Genomic DNA, 21906 nt, shown 5'->3' with positions numbered 1-21906 from the left:
TCTAGTGGACACAACGGAGACAGCAGTCCTGCTCTGATCCAGACCCGGTGTCCCAGAATGCATTTCACCAACCGTTCACACAGCAGGAGCCATAGACATCATATACACGAATCCAGCAAAACCCGGAAGTCGAGCGGCCGCCATTACTGCGGTGGCGGCTCCGCTCCTCCGCTCCAGCCCATAGACATTATATACGTATGGATCTATTACTCCGCTCCCTGCCAGGCTCTCTTAATGTATTTGTATCATCGGAACACTCCTGTCCCGTCACGTGCATTTGTTTTGATAGTGAATGAAGACGGGACGGACTGTCAAAACCACTTTTCTGTTTCACCAAGTGAACAGATGGAACGCAAAAAAAAGATGTTAAACTGCTGGAAAGGAACTGGAATTTACCGGGATACCTTAAACAAGGAAGCCAGGGAGCGGAATATGGAGAAAATAATAATAATCCCTACTAAAGAATGGAGCTCCGATGAGGATTTACTGCCGCAGTTCTGCAGAACCACCGTCTTACTACCTTGTTTAGTGTTTGGCAGCTGATTTGGTAAATGTTTGACTCGCCATGTGTTTCAATAAATTAGTATAATAGTACAACATACAGTACATGTTTTGTATTACTCTTACTTCTCTTTTCTTTTTTTTTATGCTGAAGAGGCTCCGATGGCGTGAGCAATATTTTTCTTTTCCTCGTGAGATTATTTTTTTCTTCTGCAGCTACAAATAGAGTTGATATTTTTTCCTCAACAAACTAGTTTTATCTGCAGATGTATGTATGTATGTATTCTGTATCATCCGGAGCTGAGATAGTTCTGCCCTTCAATTAGAGACCTGTAATTGCGTTTTTTTTGGTCATCGGACGCCAGGCGATCAATAAAATATTCTTGGATACCTAAAACAAAACATAAACAGGTGTTGTTGTTGTTGTTTTTTTTAATCACGTAGCCTTTCCATAATGATTACATTTCGCGCTGCTAACGTCACACGTAACGTATGCTATATTACAGTGTTTAATCATACACTCCCTTATCTCCCTATTCCTCTATTCTTTCCTGCTTATCGCTCAAACAAATCATTATTTATAAATTAACATCAGCATTAATTTAAGATACCTTCATTATTTATGGAAGGCCACTGTCTAACATCATCAATCCAGCTATAATGATGCTGTAGAGCAGGTTACAATAACAGCGCTGCGGTGGCAGATTGACACCTGCCACCGCAGCAATGGTGCCGTCGCAAGATGGCGGCGCACACAAACCGGTCGCCGGATTCGTGTATAGAACACGCTATTTCTCGCGTTCCAGGAGCCAATGCTCAGTCTAGTGTTCTATATGATGTCTATGGCAGGAGCAGCCAGGTATCCCAGAATGCATTTCTCACGAGAACGACAGTGGAAGCCAAGAACTAGAAGCTGTTTTAATTTCCGCTGTAGCTGTTAATATGCCACTTTATTGAGTTTTAATATTTTTTCAGGTGTAAAAGTAACCGTTAAGATCCCCAACCTGAGCTCAGTTTATCCAAATAACGTCTGGTGAGGAATTTGCTCCGATGTTTTTGGGGATGAGAAGAGCCGCCGGCCCCGGGGAGCAGCAGCAGCAGCTGTTACCATGGTAACAGCTGCTGCTCACGGCCGGAGAACAGACGTGATCGCCGGGTCTTCACCGTCGTCCCGGAGAACAGACGGGGGGATATTTATTGTTTTTCGGCACTACCTTGTTCTCTATAGCTGATAGAACATGAATTACTCCTATGTGGGATCAATAAAGTTCTTATTTTTACCATCTGAGTAAATTAAATATATTATATTTGGTGCCTAACTGTTTCCCAAGTATATTAGTGCGTGTGTGAATGAATAAATGAGACGTAAAACGTACATTTTTTATTTTGAAAATAAGGAAAAAAGAGGGAAAAAAATAAAAAAGATGAAAAAAAGAGAAAAAAGAAAAAAAAAGTAGAAAAAAGGGGGGAAAAGGAGGAAAAAAAGAGGGAAAAAAGAAAAAAATGAAAAAAAGAGGGAAAAGAGGAAAAAATAGGAAGAAAATAGAAAAAATGGAAAAAAGATGAAAATAGATCAAAAAGAGGGAAAAAAATGAAAGAAAGAGGAATAAAGAGGAACAAAGAGAAAAAATAAAAAAAAGCAGAAAAAGGAGGAAAAAAAGAGAAAAAAGAGGGAAAAGAGGAAAAAATAGTAGGAAAATAAAAAAGAGGGAAAAAAAGATGAAAAAGAGAAAAAATGAAAAGAGGAAAAAAATGAAAGAAAGAGGAAAAAAGAGAAAAAAGTGAAAAAAAGCATAAAAAGAGGGAAAAAAGGAGGAAAAAAAGAGAAAAAAAGAGGAAAAAGTGCGTGTGTGAATGAATAAATGAGACGTAAAATGTACATTTCTTTGTAGAAAGGCTTTATGAAAATAAGGAAAACAGAGGAAAAAAGAGGAAAAAAGAAAAAAGAGGGAAAAAGAGAAAAAAAGAGAAAAAAGAGGTAAAAGAGAGGGAAAAAAGTGTGTGTGAATGAATAAATGAGACGTAAAACGTACATTTCTTTGTAGAAAGGCGCTTTATGAAAATAAGTCCATTCACTTGTATTAGTTTACAGTCTTGAACATCCAACATGGCGGCGACGGTGACGTATCAGCAGCTCCGTGCAGCCCCCGGGTCTCCACTCAGCAGCGCCGGTTCCCCCCAGTGTCCAGCCGCGGTACTGCAACAGAAAACCCCTTTTTCCCCATAGACCGCAATAGTAAAAGATCGTCCTCTAAAACTGTTCACAGGAACCTCCAGCTGGAATCACCGCACATTACTAATCTTTGTATTCTATATTTTTAAGTCATGGACTTTATATCCGTCAAAAATGTTTTATAACGGCCAGAAAAGTCAAAGAAAAGTCTCTTTCTGGGCGTGACGTCACGGCTGACGTCACAGCCGTGTCCGTGCATTCATGGATGTATTATATTAATATATATTATATAATTATATTATATTAATACATTAATAATATATGTAATACTATAGATTAATTAATATATTATATTAATATATATTATGTAATTATATTATATTAATACATTAATAATATATGTAATAATATACATGTAATAATATACATTAATTAATATATTATATTAATATATATATTATATAATTATATTAATACATTAATAATATATGTAATAATATACATGTAATAATATACATTAATTAATATATTATATTAATATATATATTATATAATTATATTAATACATTAATAATATATGTAATACTATACATGTAATAATATACATTAATTAATATATTATATTAATATATATATTATATAATTATATTAATACATTAATAATATATGTAATAATATACATGTAATAATATACATTAATTAATATATTATATTAATATATATATATATATATATATATATTATGTAATTATATTATATTAATACATTAATAATATACATGTAATAATATACATTAATTTATATATTATATTAATATATATTATGTAATTATATCATATTAATAGATTAATAATATATGTAATACTATAGATTAATTAATATATTATATTAATATATATTATATAATTATATTATATTAATACATTAATAATATATGTAATACTATACATGTAATAATATACATTAATTAATATATTATATTAATATATATATATATATATATATATATTATGTAATTATATTATATTAACACATTAATAATATATGTAATAATATACATGTAATACTCTACATTAATGAATATATTATATTAATACATATTATATTAATATTGGCGTCATTGCCCCAGAGCATCATGGGAGGTGACTCAACTGCGCATGCTCCATGGGCCCCTTAACGCCCAAGTAAACCCGGAAGTCAGAGATTTTGAGCAAAATGCATTGAAATGAATGGGCGGCCATTTTTCCCATCCAGTTATTATTATAGATCCATGCTCCGCGGGAGGAGGAGAAGACATGTCTATGGTTTTACCCAGAATCCCCTGCAGCAGCTCCATGAGTCTACAGATACATGTTTACGTCTAGAAACCTTTGGCGCCCCCTGGTGGCGGATTCTACTCAGCTCTGTCCGGTGACCAACACAAAGATTCAGGCCAAACGTTAGAGGATTCTTAGTGCCAAAATTAAACAAATAAATACATCATTCATTCATTAAAATGGTAATTAAATATATCATTAATTCATTAAAATGGGAATTAAATACATCATTAATTAATTAAAATGGGAATTAAATACATCATTAATTAATTAAAATGGATTTAAATATAGCATTACTTAATTAAATGTGTCGTTTAATTAATGAAATACTGAAATAATTAAATATACGTTTTTAATTAAAATTAATTGTATTTTAATTAATTAATGACTTAATTAATGAATTGTGTATTTATTTATTTAATTTGGGCCCTAAAGATCCTCCATAAACGTAACCTGAACCGGCTGCGTCCAGAGGTTTCTGTCTCCCTCTGGTGGCGGCAGGAGGAACTGCAACCCGGAAATAAACGCTGGTTCCGGTTTTGACGAGACGAGACGTTACAGGAGAAAACTAGAATACTGTGATAAAGTTCTTTATTTTCTGTAATGCTAAAATGTCATACATTCTGGATTCATTACAAATCAACTGAAATATTGCAAGCCTTTTATTATTTTAATATTGCTGATTATGGTTTACAGTTTAAAATTAAGATTCCCAGAATATTCTAATTTTCTGAGACAGTCCAGTAGATATAAAGGTTAGTTCAGGGGTCGGCAACCCAAAATGTTTTAGATCCAAAAACACAAAAAACTAATATGTCTGGAGCCTTGTATCAGAATTAGAATGAAGAAACACGTGCTGCATGTTTCTATATTAGTTAGAACTGGGGGAGATTTATTTTAAGGAAAAAAGAAAAAAAAGAGAAAAAATTAAAAAAGAAAAAGAAAAAAAAATTATATATATATAAAAAAAATATTTAAAAAAAGTCGAAATGTCGAGGAAAAAGTCAAAATGTTGAGAAAAAAAGTCAAAATGTTGAGAAAAAATTCAAAATGTTGAGGAAAAAGTCAAAATTTCGTGAAAAATAGTCAAAATGTTGAGGAAAAAGTCGAAATGTCGAGATTAAAAAGGAAAGGAAAAAAGGAAAACAAAGAGAAATAAAGTTAAAAAAAAGAAGAAAAAAGAAAATAAGTAAAAAATAGAAAAAAAGAAGGAAAAAAAGACAAAAAAGGAAAAAGAAAAAAAGGTCAAACATTTTCTAAAAAGCTCCAGGAGCCACCAGGGCGGCGCTGAAGAGCCGCGGGTTCTGATCCCTGGACTAGATGAGTGAAGGCGGAGTCTCCAGCGTCGTTCATAGATTATATATATATATATATATATATATATATATATATATATATATATATATATATATATATATATATATATATATATAGAAAAAAAAAGATAGAAAAAAAGAAAAAAAATTATATATATATTAAAAAAATATTTAAAAAAAGTCAAAATCTTGAGAAAAAATTCAAATTGTTGAGGAAAAAGTCGAGATTAAAAAGGAAAGGAAAAAAGGAAAAAAAAGAGAAATAAAGTAAAAAAAAAGAAGAAAAAAGAAAATAAGTAAAAAATAGAAAAAAAGAAGGAAAAAAAGACAAAAAAGGAAAAAGAAAAAAAGGTCAAACATTTTCTAAAAAGTTCCAGGAATATTTTAATGATATTGTTTTATTATCATCAGTACATTTATCAAGCAAAGGTTTTGTTTCCAGATATTTATGAAGGTCAGAGAGTTTACATGAGGTAAATGTTTATATCGGTTCTAGAACTATTAACTTGTGATGGTGAACCAAAGAATGTTTTCTTTATTTTATTATATTTATTTACTTATTCAGGAGGGTTATTTAGTATTTTAAAGTGACTTCTCAGAAAATCCCTTTCCCCCCTCACTTCTTCTTGATTTATTTATTTATTTGGTATTAGTTTTGGATTGACTGCACATCGGATGTTGGTTGGTGATTTGTTTTACTTATTCATTGATTCATTTATTTTTGGACTGAAAAAGTCTTGACTTGAAGCAGAAACAAGATCTGGCACCACTTTTAACACAATAGAATATGCAAAAAGAATGAAGTATGGTTACAAGAACCTGGACCTGGACCTTTTTTTATGAAAAAAATACCCGGTTGATACTGCACTGCAAAAACTCAAGATCTTAACAATACTTGTCTTATTTCTAGTTAAAATGTCTCATTTTTAGTCAAAAGAAAATCTCATTACACTTAAAACAAGACTCATCTCTGGAAAAAACAACAATTTTCACCTGTTTCAAGTAGATTTTCACTTAAAATAAGTAGAAAAATCTGCCAGTGGAACAAGATTTTTTTGCTTGTAATGAGAAGATAAATCTTTTTCTACTTATTTCAAGTGAAAATTTACTTGAAACAGATTTACAATTGTCAAATAAAACACAATAAAACTTTTTTCTCGACATTTTGACTTTTTTCACAAAATTTCCAGAAAAAAAGTCGAAATGTTGTTGGAAAAAAACAACAATTTTCACCTGTTTCAAGTAAATTTTCACTTAAAAAAAGTCGAAACTTTGAGAAAAAAGTCAAGATGTCGAGAAAAAAAGTTGAGATTTTTCAGAAAAAAATGATGAGAAAAAAAATTCGAAATTTCGAGAAAAAAGTCAAAATGTCATTGGAAAAAACAACAATTTTCACCTGTTTCAAGTAGATTTTACCTTAAAATAAGTAGAAAAATCTGCCAGTGGAACAAGATTTTTTTGCTTGTAATGAGAAGATAAATCTTGTTCCACTGGCAGATTTTTCTACTTATTTCAAGTGAAAATTTACTTGAAACAGGTGAAAATGTCAAGAAAAAAAGTCAAAATTTTGTGAAAAAAGTCAAAATGTCGAGAAAAAAAGTCGAAATGTCGAGAAAAAAGTCGAAATGTTGTTAAAAATGTTGAAATGTCGAAAAGAAAAAGTCAAAATTTTGTGAAAAAAGCCGAAATGTGGAGAGAAAAATCTCATTACACTTAAAACAAGACTCAAAAACTCAAAAAACAACAATTTTCACTTGTTTCAAGTAAATTTTCACTTGAAATAAGTAGAAAAATCTGCCAGTGGGACAAGATTTTTTTGCTTGTAATGAGAAGATAAATCTTGTTCCACTGGCAGATTTTTCTACTTATTTCAAGTGAAAATTTACTTGAAACAGGTGAAAATTGTCAAATAAGTTATTTTTCTGGTGATGAATCTTGTTTTAAGTTTAATGAGATTTATTTTGACTAAAAATGAGACATTTTAACTAGAAATAAAACATATTCCTGGTTAGATTAGGAGTGTTTACAGTTTAATGATGTGAATCTTGTATAAGTGACTTTATTTCTCTAATAAAATAAAAGCAACAGCGTGACAGGTGAACACGGGGGTTTATTGGTCAACAGAAATAATTTATCATCCCATAGAGAGCAACAGTACAGCGTAGCCGGGCCGGCTAGCGGGCCGGCTAGCGGGCCGGCTAGCGGGCCGGCTAGCGGGCCGGAGGAGGAATGTGGGTGTTGGTTCCTGAACCTGGACGTAAACGGGTCGGTGGTCGTTAGTTCTTCTTGGGAAACGCCGCCTTCACCAGCTCGTAGAAGACGTAGCCCACGCCTGAAACACAACCATAAAAACCTGTTAAACCAACGTAGCCACGCCTGAAACACAACCATAAAAACCTGTTAAACCAACGTAGCCACGCCTGAAACACAACCATAAAAACCTGTTAAACCAACGTAGCCACGCCTGAAACACAACCATAAAAACCTGTTAAACCAACGTAGCCACGCCTGAAACACAACCATAAAAACCTGTTAAACCAACGTAGCCACGCCTGAAACACAACCATAAAAACCTGTTAAACCAACGTAGCCACGCCTGAAACACAACCATAAAAACCTGTTAAACCAACGTAGCCACGCCTGAAACACAACCATAAAAACCTGTTAAACCAACGTAGCCACGCCTGAAACACAACCATAAAAACCTGTTAAACCAACGTAGCCACGCCTGAAACACAACCATAAAAACCTGTTAAACCAACGTAGCCACGCCTGAAACACAACCATAAAAACCTGTTAAACCAACGTAGCCACGCCTGAAACACAACGAGAATAAAACCTGTTAAACCAACGTAGCCACGCCTGAAACACAACCATAAAAACCTGTTAAACCAACGTAGCCACGCCGGAAACACAACCATAAAAACCTGTTAAACCAACGTAGCCACGCCTGAAACACAACCATAAAAACCTGTTAAACCAACGTAGCCACGCCTGAAACACAACCATAAAAACCTGTTAAACCAACGTAGCCACGCCTGAAACACAACCATAAAAACCTGTTAAACCAACGTAGCCACGCCTGAAACACAACCATAAAAACCTGTTAAACCAACGTAGCCACGCCTGAAAAACACGAGAAAAACCTGGTTAAACCAACGTAGCCACGCCTGAAACACAACCATAAAAACCTGGTTAAACCAACGTAGCCACGCCTGAAACACAACCATAAAAACCTGTTAAACTAACGTAGCCACGCCTGAAACACAACCATAAAAACCTGTTAAACCAACGTAGCCACGCCTGAAACACAACCATAAAAACCTGTTAAACCAACGTAGCCACGCCTGAAACACAACCATAAAAACCTGTTAAACCAACGTAGCCACGCCGGAAACACAACCATAAAAACCTGTTAAACCAACGTAGCCACGCCTGAAACACGGAGAATAAAACCTGTTAAACCAACGTAGCCACGCCGGAAACACAACCATAAAAACCTGTTAAACCAACGTAGCCACGCCTGAAACACAACCATAAAAACCTGTTAAACCAACGTAGCCACGCCTGAAACACAACCATAAAAACCTGTTAAACCAACGTAGCCACGCCTGAAACACAACCATAAAAACCTGGTTAAACCAACGTAGCCACGCCTGAAACACAACCATAAAAACCTGTTAAACCAACGTAGCCACGCCTGAAACACAACCATAAAAACCTGTTAAACCAACGTAGCCACGCCTGAAACACAACCATAAAAACCTGTTAAACCAACGTAGCCACGCCTGAAACACAACCATAAAAACCTGGTTAAACCAACGTAGCCACGCCGGAAACACAACCATAAAAACCTGTTAAACCAACGTAGCCACGCCTGAAACACAACCATAAAAACCTGTTAAACCAACGTAGCCACGCCTGAAACACAACCATAAAAACCTGTTAAACCAACGTAGCCACGCCGGAAACACAACCATAAAAACCTGTTAAACCAACGTAGCCACGCCTGAAACACAACCATAAAAACCTGTTAAACCAACGTAGCCACGCCTGAAACACAACCATAAAAACCTGTTAAACCAACGTAGCCACGCCTGAAACACAACCATAAAAACCTGGTTAAACCAACGTAGCCACGCCTGAAACACAACCATAAAAACCTGTTAAACCAACGTAGCCACGCCTGAAACACAACCATAAAAACCTGTTAAACCAACGTAGCCACGCCTGAAACACAACCATAAAAACCTGGTTAAACCAACGTAGCCACGCCGGAAACACAACCATAAAAACCTGTTAAACCAACGTAGCCACGCCTGAAACACAACCATAAAAACCTGTTAAACCAACGTAGCCACGCCTGAAACACAACCATAAAAACCTGTTAAACCAACGTAGCCACGCCTGAAACACAACCATAAAAACCTGTTAAACCAACGTAGCCACGCCTGAAACACAACCATAAAAACCTGTTAAACCAACGTAGCCACGCCGGAAACACAACCATAAAAACCTGTTAAACCAACGTAGCCACGCCTGAAACACAACCATAAAAACCTGGTTAAACCAACGTAGCCACGCCTGAAACACACGAGAATAAAACCTGTTAAACCAACGTAGCCACGCCTGAAACACAACCATAAAAACCTGTTAAACCAACGTAGCCACGCCTGAAACACAACCATAAAAACCTGGTTAAACCAACGTAGCCACGCCTGAAACACAACCATAAAAACCTGTTAAACCAACGTAGCCACGCCTGAAACACAACCATAAAAACCTGTTAAACCAACGTAGCCACGCCTGAAACACAACCATAAAAACCTGGTTAAACCAACGTAGCCACGCCTGAAACACAACCATAAAAACCTGTTAAACCAACGTAGCCACGCCTGAAACACAACCATAAAAACCTGTTAAACCAACGTAGCCACGCCTGAAACACAACCATAAAAACCTGTTAAACCAACGTAGCCACGCCTGAAACACAACCATAAAAACCTGTTAAACCAACGTAGCCACGCCTGAAACACAACCATAAAAACCTGTTAAACCAACGTAGCCACGCCTGAAACACAACCATAAAAACCTGTTAAACCAACGTAGCCACGCCTGAAACACAACCATAAAAACCTGTTAAACCAACGTAGCCACGCCTGAAACACAACCATAAAAACCTGTTAAACCAACGTAGCCACGCCTGAAACACAACGAGAATAAAACCTGTTAAACCAACGTAGCCACGCCTGAAACACAACCATAAAAACCTGTTAAACCAACGTAGCCACGCCTGAAACACAACCATAAAAACCTGTTAAACCAACGTAGCCACGCCTGAAACACAACCATAAAAACCTGTTAAACCAACGTAGCCACGCCTGAAACACAACCATAAAAACCTGGTTAAACCAACGTAGCCACGCCTGAAACACAACCATAAAAACCTGTTAAACTAACGTAGCCACGCCTGAAACACAACGAGAATAAAACCTGGTTAAACCAACGTAGCCACGCCTGAAACACAACCATAAAAACCTGTTAAACCAACGTAGCCACGCCTGAAACACAACCATAAAAACCTGTTAAACCAACGTAGCCACGCCTGAAACACAACCATAAAAACCTGTTAAACCAACGTAGCCACGCCTGAAACACAACCATAAAAACCTGTTAAACCAACGTAGCCACGCCTGAAACACAACCATAAAAACCTGTTAAACCAACGTAGCCACGCCTGAAACACAACCATAAAAACCTGTTAAACCAACGTAGCCACGCCTGAAACACAACCATAAAAACCTGTTAAACCAACGTAGCCACGCCTGAAACACAACCATAAAAACCTGTTAAACCAACGTAGCCACGCCTGAAACACAACGAGAATAAAACCTGTTAAACCAACGTAGCCACGCCTGAAAAACAACCATAAAAACCTGTTAAACCAACGTAGCCACGCCTGAAACACAACCATAAAAACCTGTTAAACCAACGTAGCCACGCCTGAAACACAACCATAAAAACCTGTTAAACCAACGTAGCCACGCCTGAAACACAACGAGAATAAAACCTGTTAAACCAACGTAGCCACGCCTGAAACACAACGAGAATAAAACCTGGTTAAACCAACGTAGCCACGCCTGAAACACAACCATAAAAACCTGGTTAAACCAACGTAGCCACGCCTGAAACACAACCATAAAAACCTGTTAAACCAACGTAGCCACGCCTGAAACACAACGAGAATAAAACCTGTTAAACCAACGTAGCCACGCCTGAAACACAACCATAAAAACCTGTTAAACCAACGTAGCCACGCCTGAAACACAACCATAAAAACCTGTTAAACCAACGTAGCCACGCCTGAAACACAACCATAAAAACCTGTTAAACCAACGTAGCCACGCCTGAAAAAAACCATAAAAACCTGTTAAACCAACGTAGCCACGCCTGAAACACAACGAGAATAAAACCTGTTTAAACCAACGTAGCCACGCCTGAAACACAACCATAAAAACCTGTTAAACCAACGTAGCCACGCCTGAAACACAACCATAAAAACCTGTTAAACCAACGTAGCCACGCCTGAAACACAACCATAAAAACCTGTTAAACCAACGTAGCCACGCCTGAAACACAACCATAAAAACCTGTTAAACCAACGTAGCCACGCCTGAAACACAACCATAAAAACCTGTTAAACCAACGTAGCCACGCCTGAAACACAACCATAAAAACCTGTTAAACCAACGTAGCCACGCCTGAAACACAACCATAAAAACCTGTTAAACCAACGTAGCCACGCCTGAAACACAACCATAAAAACCTGTTAAACCAACGTAGCCACGCCTGAAACACAACCATAAAAACCTGTTAAACCAACGTAGCCACGCCTGAAACACAACCATAAAAACCTGTTAAACCAACGTAGCCACGCCTGAAACACAACCATAAAAACCTGTTAAACCAACGTAGCCACGCCTGAAACACAACGAGAATAAAAACCTGTTAAACCAACGTAGCCACGCCTGAAACACAACCATAAAAACCTGTTAAACCAACGTAGCCACGCCTGAAACACAACCATAAAAACCTGTTAAACCAACGTAGCCACGCCTGAAACACAACCATAAAAACCTGGTTAAACCAACGTAGCCACGCCTGAAACACAACCATAAAAACCTGTTAAACCAACGTAGCCACGCCTGAAACACAACCATAAAAACCTGTTAAACCAACGTAGCCACGCCTGAAACACAACCATAAAAACCTGGTTAAACCAACGTAGCCACGCCTGAAACACAACCATAAAAACCTGTTAAACCAACGTAGCCACGCCTGAAACACAACCATAAAAACCTGTTAAACCAACGTAGCCACGCCTGAAACACAACCATAAAAACCTGTTAAACCAACGTAGCCACGCCTGAAACACAACCATAAAAACCTGTTAAACCAACGTAGCCACGCCTGAAACACAACCATAAAAACCTGTTAAACCAACGTAGCCACGCCTGAAACACAACGAGAATAAAACCTGGTTAAACCAACGTAGCCACGCCTGAAACACAACCATAAAAACCTGTTAAACCAACGTAGCCACGCCTGAAACACAACCATAAAAACCTGTTAAACCAACGTAGCCACGCCTGAAACACAACCATAAAAACCTGTTAAACCAACGTAGCCACGCCTGAAACACAACCATAAAAACCTGTTAAACCAACGTAGCCACGCCTGAAACACAACCATAAAAACCTGTTAAACCAACGTAGCCACGCCTGAAACACAACGAGAATAAAACCTGTTAAACCAACGTAGCCACGCCTGAAACACCACCATAAAAACCTGTTAAACCAACGTAGCCACGCCTGAAACACAACGAGAATAAAACCTGTTAAACCAACGTAGCCACGCCTGAAACACAACCATAAAAACCTGTTAAACCAACGTAGCCACGCCTGAAACACAACGAGAATAAAACCTGTTAAACCAACGTAGCCACGCCTGAAACACAACCATAAAAACCTGTTAAACCAACGTAGCCACGCCTGAAACACAACCATAAAAACCTGGTTAAACCAACGTAGCCACGCCTGAAACACAACGAGAATAAAACCTGTTAAACCAACGTAGCCACGCCTGAAACACAACCATAAAAACCTGTTAAACCAACGTAGCCACGCCTGAAACACCACCATAAAAACCTGTTAAACCAACGTAGCCACGCCTGAAACACAACCATAAAAACCTGTTAAACCAACGTAGCCACGCCTGAAACACAACGAGAATAAAACCTGTTAAACCAACGTAGCCACGCCTGAAACACAACCATAAAAACCTGTTAAACCAACGTAGCCACGCCTGAAACACAACCATAAAAACCTGTTAAACCAACGTAGCCACGCCTGAAACACACGACAGAGACAAACCTGGTTACAATCAGAAAAACCAGAATAAAAACACCGAAAAACCCGAATAAAAACACCGAAAAACCCGAATAAAAACACCGAAAAACCCGAATAAAAACACCGAAAAACCCGAATAAAAACACCGAAAAACCTGAATAAAAACGCCGAAAAACCTGAATAAAAACGCCGAAAAACCTGAATAAAAACGCCGAAAAGCCTGAATAAAAACGCCGAAAAGCCTGAATAAAAACGCCGAAAAGCCTGAATAAAAACGCCGAAAAGCCTGAATAAAAACGCCGAAAAACCTGAATAAAAACGCAGAAAAGCCTGAATAAAAACGCCGAAAAGCCTGAATAAAAACGCCGAAAAACCTGAATAAAAACGCCGAAAAGCCTGAATAAAAACGCCGAAAAGCCTGAATAAAAACGCCGAAAAGCCTGAATAAAAACACCGAAAAGCCTGAATAAAAACGCCGAAAAGCCTGAATAAAAACGCCGAAAAGCCTGAATAAAAACGCCGAAAAGCCTGAATAAAAACGCCAAAAAGCCTGAATAAAAACACAGAAAAACCTGAATAAAAACACCGAAAAGCCTGAATAAAAACACCGAAAAACCTGAATAAAAACGCTGAAAAACCTGAATAAAAACGCAGAAAAACCTGAAAACTCACCGAGGACGGTCAGGGCCATGGTGGTTCTGTACAGCAGAGCGTCTCCTGATCCTCCTTTCAGGTGGACCGGAACCCCGTTGTCCTCCTGGAAAACATGAAGACGGAGACACAGTTAGTTTAGTCTAGTTAGTTCATCTTTATTTAGGTCAATTATAAACAGAAAAATTAGTGATGCACCGAAATGAAAATTTGTGGCTGAAACCGAAACTAATAATAAACACTTGGCCGAATACCGAACAAACCGAACATGGTTCTTCGCAATTTTTCATTTATTTTGCCAATTTTTCCACCATTGCATAAATCAAATAAATGTGCAGTGAAAAACCCGCCCGTCACAATTACTGACTGTACTGATTGTATTTTTCATTTTCTCCCGTTTTAATCCAGTTAATCGGGTCGGGTGGGGCTGATCTCCTTGTAGAATAATAATAATAATAATAATAATCTGGGTTATTTTCTTGGAGGATCTGGTCATATCAGTGAGTTTTCTCCACTGCGTCGGTAGTCCGACCTTTTCCCTGCGGTGCGTCCGTTTCCGTCTCCATCACAAGCGCTTTCCCAAATCCAACTCTGGATCATTTCTCCTCTGATTTTTCCCACATCCCAGTAAAGATCTGACATGTTTGCTGCATTAACACTCCAGCTGCTCGCTGTTTTATTGCATCACCACACGCCGTTATTAATCGTTCGTTTTTTTAACCACTTATTCCACCGAAAGTGTTTTTTTTGCTATTTTTGGCCGAACAATTTCGGTTACCGAACATTCGGTGCATCACTAATAAACATCAGTAAGTGTGATAATAAACATTTACAGGTTTTCTTTGGTCAACATGGGGATTATTTGGACTGAAAAAGTCTGGACTTGAAGCAGAAACAAGATCTGGAACGTTTAACACAATAGAATATGCAAAAAGAACAATTAAGTTTGGTTACAAGAACCTGATTGATACTGCACTGCAAAAACTCAAGATCTTAAGAATATTTGTCTTATTTCTAGTTAAAATGTCTCATTTTTAGTCAAAAAAAAAATCTCATTACACTTAAAACAAGACTCATCACTGGAAAAAAACAACAATTTTCACCTGTTTCAAGTAAATTTTCACTTCAATAAGTAGAAAAATCTTCCAGTGGAACAAGATTTATCTTCTTATTACAAGCAAAAAAATCTTGTTCCACCGGCAGATTTTTCTACTTATTTCAAGTGAAAATCTACTTGAAACAGGTGAAAATTGTCAAATAACAAGTTATTTTTCTGGTGATGAGTCTTGTTTTGAGTGTAATGAGATTTTTTGACTAAAAATGAGACATTTTAACTAGAAATAAGACAAATATTCCTGAACAGGCCCGGAACAAGTGTGTAAGTCCTGGTCCTGGACCTGATTTAGGTCCAGGACCTAAATCAGGTCCACCTCTGAGTGTTTACCTGGAACAGTCTCTGCTTCTCCGGGACCTTGTTCTCCATCTGTCTCCGGCTGGAGCTGCAGAAACTCCTCCTCACCGCCTGGTGCACGACCTGGAACAGCAGGAGGAAATACAGAGATTACCAACACATGTCTCTGTTTCACTAATCACTTCATAAATGTAATGAAGGATATGAACATTTCTGCATTTGTAGACGGTAGAAAGTACCGGGATAGAAGATTTACAAGAAGGAGAGAGAAAAGTTGAAGCAGCATTTGTTTAGGATTTGGATCCAGGAAGAAGAAGCAGAAATTACGGGAATTGCGTCATTCCTATTTTTTTTCCATTTCTTTCCTCCTTTTTTAATCTCTTTTTCTTCCTATTTTTTTCCTCTTTTTTAATCTCTTTTTTTTCATCTTTTTTTCATCTTTTTTCATCTTTTTTTTCTCTTTTTTCATATTTTTCCCCATTTCTTTCCTCCTTTTTCCCTTTTTTAATCTCTTTTTTCCTTTTTCTTCCTCTTTTTTTCCTCTTTTTTAATCTCTTTTTCTTCCTCTTTCTTTCTTCTCTTTTTTCCCCATTTCTTTCCTCCTTTTTCCTTTTTTTAATCTCTTTTTTCCTTTTTCTTCCTCTTTTTTTCCTCTTTTTTCATCTCTTCTCTTTTTTCATCTTTTTTTCCTCTTTTTTTCAATCTCTTTTTTTCCTTTTTTCATCTCTTTTTTAATATTTTTTCATCTTTTTTTCCTCTTTGTCTTTCTTTTTTTCATCTCTTTTCTTTTTTCATCTCTTTTTTCCTCTTTTTTTCCCTTTTTTCAGCAAGTTCTTATAAACACGGAGAAACCAAGACCAGGAGGAGACTAATCACTTCATAAATGTAATGAAGGATATGAACATTTCTGCATTTGTAGACGGTAGAAAGTACCGGGATAGAAGATTTACAAGAAGGAGAGAGAAAAGTTGAAGCAGCATTTGTTTTGGATTTGGATACAGGAAGAAGAAGCAGAAATGACGGGAATTGAATCATTCCTATTTTTTCTATCTTTTTCCCTCTTTTTTTCCATTTCTTTCCTCCTTTTTCCTTTTTTTTAATCTGTTTTTTCCTTTTTCTTCCTCTTTTTAATCTCTTTTTTTTCCTCTCTTTCCTTCTTTTTTAATCTGTTTTTTCCTTTTTCTTCCTCTTTTTTAATGTCTTTTTTTCCTCTTTTTTAATCTCTTTTTCTTCCTCTTTTTACATCTTTTTTTTCTCTTTTTTCATATTTTTTCCCATTTCTTTCCTCCTTTTTCCCTTTTTTAATCTCTTTTTTCCTTTTTCTTCCTCTTTTTTTCCTCTTTTTTAATCTCTTTTTCTTCCTCTTTTTTCTTGTTAAGTAAGTCAAATTAATAAATCTGTATATATATTCAATTAGCATCAAGATTTTACATTTAATTCTTTGTACAAATCCATGATTTCATTCACATTAAACGTTTCAGTGTAAATGTGCAGACATTCATTTTGAGATAAATCAACAAAATACAAATTAACTTGGAATTAAAAGTCCATCGTCTGCTCTGGACTTTTTGTCGTTCCAATCACAATATTTACATCAACATGCTTTAGGTATGTAATCTTTCCCCACGGGAAGCTGTCCTATTCGCTACTATCTCAGAGAAATTGCAGACTATTCCTTTAAATGTGATTTCAGATGGTCAATAAATAAAAATCATAGAAATGGGGGGAAATGCACCTTTAAAAAAAAATTCTGGGGGAGGGCTCTCATTTGGACCCCCCCAATGTCTATACCATGGTTACGAATATTATTCACACAAAACACAGACCGGTGTTCTGTCCATTTCTGCTCCCTGCCGAGAAATGCTACTTTGTGGTTCTGCGCATGCGCACAGTCCATTTTCAAAGTCTCATTTCTTGAACGATGTAAAATTGATAATATGGGATGTTAAAGTATTTCATCCTTCAAAATACACGACCCATGACATGAATTACGTTACACTTTCTGAACATTATACGATAAAGAGAGAAAAACAACAATTCTACAGTTTTATCTGATATTCATTCATAATTCTCCTTTATTTAACCGGCAGGTCATTAAGCTAAGCTAACGTGACCCGAGCCGACAGGAAGCTGCTAAACCCTGAATAAACCCTGAATAAAACCAGATAAAAACCTGATAAAAACATCATTATTCCGGGCCGGGTCGGAGGTTCGAGTCCACATGAAAACAGCAGTTAAAGCCTCACCGTGGCGGTTCTGAACATGTTTATCCTGGTTTTAGTCTCCGCTGCACAAGGACACGGTGGTAGTGGCGCTTCTTCTTCTGCTGGGGAATAACGGTAGAACGGAAACCACGTGGTGCGGGGGCGCCCCCTGCTGCCAGAGGACAGAACTGCAGGACGGTAGGACGGAAGTGCAGGACCAGGCAGCCCAGAGCATAGATGACAGTAGCAAAAAGGGGGAAAAGAGTTCAGCATATTTTTTTGGACTGGAAAAACAAAGACAGACTAAGAGAAAAATAAGTAAGCTTATGACAAATGACATTATATTAGAAGATCAGAAATTAATCCAGGATGAAATTTGTCTCTTTTATTGTAACCTATATAAATCAAAATGTAATAAATCAGATTGTAACATGTTATTTGATAGCATCGATGAGGACATCAAAAAGCTGGATATAGAAGACAAACGTATACTTGAAGAAGGATTAAATATAAGAGAAGTTGAAAATGCATTAAAACAAATGAAAAACGGTAAATCACCAGGGATTGACGGTTTAACAACTGAATTCTTAAAACATTTCTGGGCGGACATTAAAGAGTTAATATTTAGAGCTTTTTTGGAATGTATTCAGAAAGGATGTTTGTATGGAGCCAAATCAAGGCCAAAAGTTTTGCTAATTTGAAAATAAAATTTGAACCTGAAAATTCTTTTTTACAGTTTCAATTTTATTTTTTTCAGTATCAGATCTTTTTTTCAGTTTCAAATCTTTTTATTTCAGTTTCAAATCTTTTTTTCAGTTTCAAATCTTTTTTTTTCAGTTTCACGTCTTTTTTTTCAAGTTTCACTTCTTTTTTTTTCAGTTACAAAATTTTTTTTCAGGTTCAGACTTTTGGCCCGGATCTGGCGTGGGGGGCGTGGCATCAACTGAGAGGGGCGTGGCATCAACTGAGAGGGGCGTGGCATCAACTGAGAGGGGCGTGGCATCATGAGTGACAGCAGAACAGAGAAGACGGGGGACGTTACTCAGTCATGTTGCCTTCAGGAAACGTAGGTTGCAGAAGTTATCAGTAGAAGTTTGATTCAACACTGTATATACACCATATTCACGTGATTGGCAGTGGAAAAAACTGATATTAGTGACACATTTCTGTTTGAAAAGCTGTTTTAGACCGTGCTTGGCACCAATCGGAGTATAAAAGCAATAAACTATGCCAGACTGTACAGTTCAACAGCCACACTTTAAAGTTTGACATTTCCCACTTCCACATACTACCAAGTACGGTCTAAAACAGCTTTTTAAACAGAAATGTGTCACTAGTATCAGTTTTTTCCACTGCCAATCACGTGAATATGGTGTATATACAGTGTTGAATCAAACTTCTACTGATAACTTCTGCAACCTACGATTCCTGAAGGCAACATGACTGAGGAACGTCCCCCGCCTTCTCTGTTCTGCTGTCACTCATGATGCCACGCCCCTCTCAGTTGATGCCACGCCCCTCTCAGTTGATGCCACGCCCCTCTCCGTTGATGCCACGCCCCTCTCAGTTGATGCCACGCCCCCCACGCCAGATCCGGGCCAAAAGTCTGAACCTGAAAAAAAAATTTGAAACTGAAAAAAAAGAAGTGAAACTTGAAAAAAAAGACGTGAAACTGAAAAAAAAAGATTTGAAACTGAAAAAAAGATTTGAAACTGAAAAAAAGATTTGAAATTGAAATAAAAAGATTTGAAACTGAAAAAAAGATCTGATACTGAAAAAAATAAAATTGAAACTGTAAAAAAGAATTTTCAGGTTCAAATTTTATTTTCAAATTAGCAAAACTTTTGGCCTTGATTTGGCTCCATATGTTTGTCCCCAACTATGAAAACAGGTTTAATAACTTTGTTACCAAAACCCCAAAAAAATCTGTTGATGCGACAACTGGAGACCAATAACCTTATAAATATATACATAATACATAATACATACAATAACTATGCAACGATTACAAATTACTGGCTTTAGTTTATGCAAATCGCCTAAAGGTAATACTTGGAAAACTTGTAGAAGAATATCAATCAGCTTTTATAAAGGGAAGATTATTCACAACCATATTCGACTGATTCTGGATATGATTGATTACCAGTCATTTATTCAATCAGATAGTTTAGTGCTTTTCATAGATTTTTTCAAAGCATTCGACACCGTGGAACATGATTTTATGTTTACAGTGCTCAATAAATTCGGATTTGGAGAAGGTTCTGCAAGGTTATTAAAATGTTTTATAATGATATCTACAGTTATATCTCCCTCAACCCTGGAATGACCAAAAATTAATATCTTATGTGGAATTAGACAAGGCTGTCCTATTTCGCCCAAATTATTTATTTTATGTACACAAATGCTAGCATATCTAATTGTAAATCACCCTCAAATTAAAGGAATTACCATTTTTGATTATGAATATAGAATAAGTCAATTTGCAGACGACACAGTAATCTTTCTAAAGGATAAATCTATAATTGAAAAAGCCCTAAATATAATATCAATCTTTTCTAAAGCTTCAGGTCTGTGCTTAAACGTGACACAATGTGAAATACTCCCTCTTCATCCTTGTGCTGAGATAAATATAAGCTCCATCCCTGTTAAAACGGAATTAAAATACCTGGGTTTAACAATGTCTAAAGACAGAAATAAGAGAGAAAAACAAAACATAGAAGAGAAAATAGATAGTATGAAGAAATCTCTCAACTACTGGCTTATGAGAGATCTCTCTATTCTCGGAAGAATCCTACTGACAAAAGCAGAAGGCAAATCAAAACTAGTATATCCTTGTCAATCTCTTTATGTTCCTCCTCAAATGATTAATGCCGCGTTCCATTTGTCCTCGGAAGTCGGAATTTCCTAGTTCCCAGTCAGAATTTTCAACTGGAACGCCCCTCGAAGTGGGATTTCCTACTGGGAAAGTGGGAGAAGCTTCACCACCCCCGAGTTACCATTCAAAGATGGCTGCCCTTCCCAGTTCCCAGTTCCGATTTCCGAGGTAAATGGAACGCAACATAAAAAGGTAAATTCTGTCATTTTTAATTTCATCTGGAAAAATAAGACCCACTACCTTAAGAAATCTGTGATGTAGTCAAGGGGCAACTTTATAAAAGCCTCCGTTAAGACTTTTGCTCACATGTCTGGGTAAAGTTTGACAACCTATTTTTTTTGTTAGAACAAATCTATAGAAGGAATTTTAGGGGTGTTGTCATCTTGAATGTTTTATCTGGTGACCACTAGAGGCGCTAGAATATTCAAGTTCTCCATTCAGGCATATGGTCAGTTTTGGTCAACCTGTACCATTTATATGCATAATTGTCAAGATTAAAACATTGTATATCTAAGGAAATAGATAAAACAAGAGTAAAAAAGCCTTTATGAATCATTTTGTAATATTTTAGCCAATATTGGATACTAAATATCACTTTTTATAGACGTTTTTGACACAGGATTTCATAGAAAATGTTTTTCACTGCAAAAAAAAAAAAGAAAAAAGATGGTTATTATGTGTGTTAAAAACGCCAATAAAAAAGTTTCGACTTTTTTTCTCAATTTCAACTTTTTTTCTCGACATTTCGACTTTTTTTCTCGACATTTCGACTTTTTTTCCCGACATTTCGACTTTTTTTCTCGACATTTCGACTTTTTTGTTATTATGTGTGTGTTAAAAACGCCTATAAAAAGTCATATTTTTTAACCAATATTGGACAAAATATAGCAATACAATTAAAAAAAATGTTTTTCAATTGATGTTTTATCCATTTCCCTAAATATAAAATCTTGAACATTGCAGATTTTGCATAAACTGTACATTTGGACCATTATTGTGACCATATGCATGAATTGAATATTTCAATGAAAAACAATCCAAGATGAAACAC

The 21906-nt window shown here is 36.4% G+C and overlaps 1 protein-coding gene across 1 annotated transcript; it reads right to left on the bottom strand.

The window, feature by feature from the left end:
* Positions 1-7396: 7396 nt before the first annotated feature.
* Positions 7397-18150, bottom strand: LOC133418423 (cytochrome c oxidase subunit 7A2, mitochondrial-like). Its single transcript, XM_061707100.1, has 4 exons — positions 18023-18150; positions 15810-15899; positions 14387-14471; positions 7397-7638 (listed from the first exon to the last, which is right to left on the bottom strand). The coding sequence occupies exons 1-4, from the start codon at positions 18038-18040 to the stop codon at positions 7583-7585; spliced, it is 249 nt and encodes an 82-aa protein (XP_061563084.1). The 5' UTR covers positions 18041-18150; the 3' UTR covers positions 7397-7582.
* Positions 18151-21906: the final 3756 nt, after the last annotated feature.

This window comes from Cololabis saira, chromosome 18 (genome assembly GCF_033807715.1).
Source record: "Cololabis saira isolate AMF1-May2022 chromosome 18, fColSai1.1, whole genome shotgun sequence".
Classification (NCBI taxonomy): domain Eukaryota; kingdom Metazoa; phylum Chordata; class Actinopteri; order Beloniformes; family Belonidae; genus Cololabis; species Cololabis saira.
Note: the sequence above shows the minus strand (reverse complement) of the source record. Positions and strands in the feature narration are given on the sequence as shown.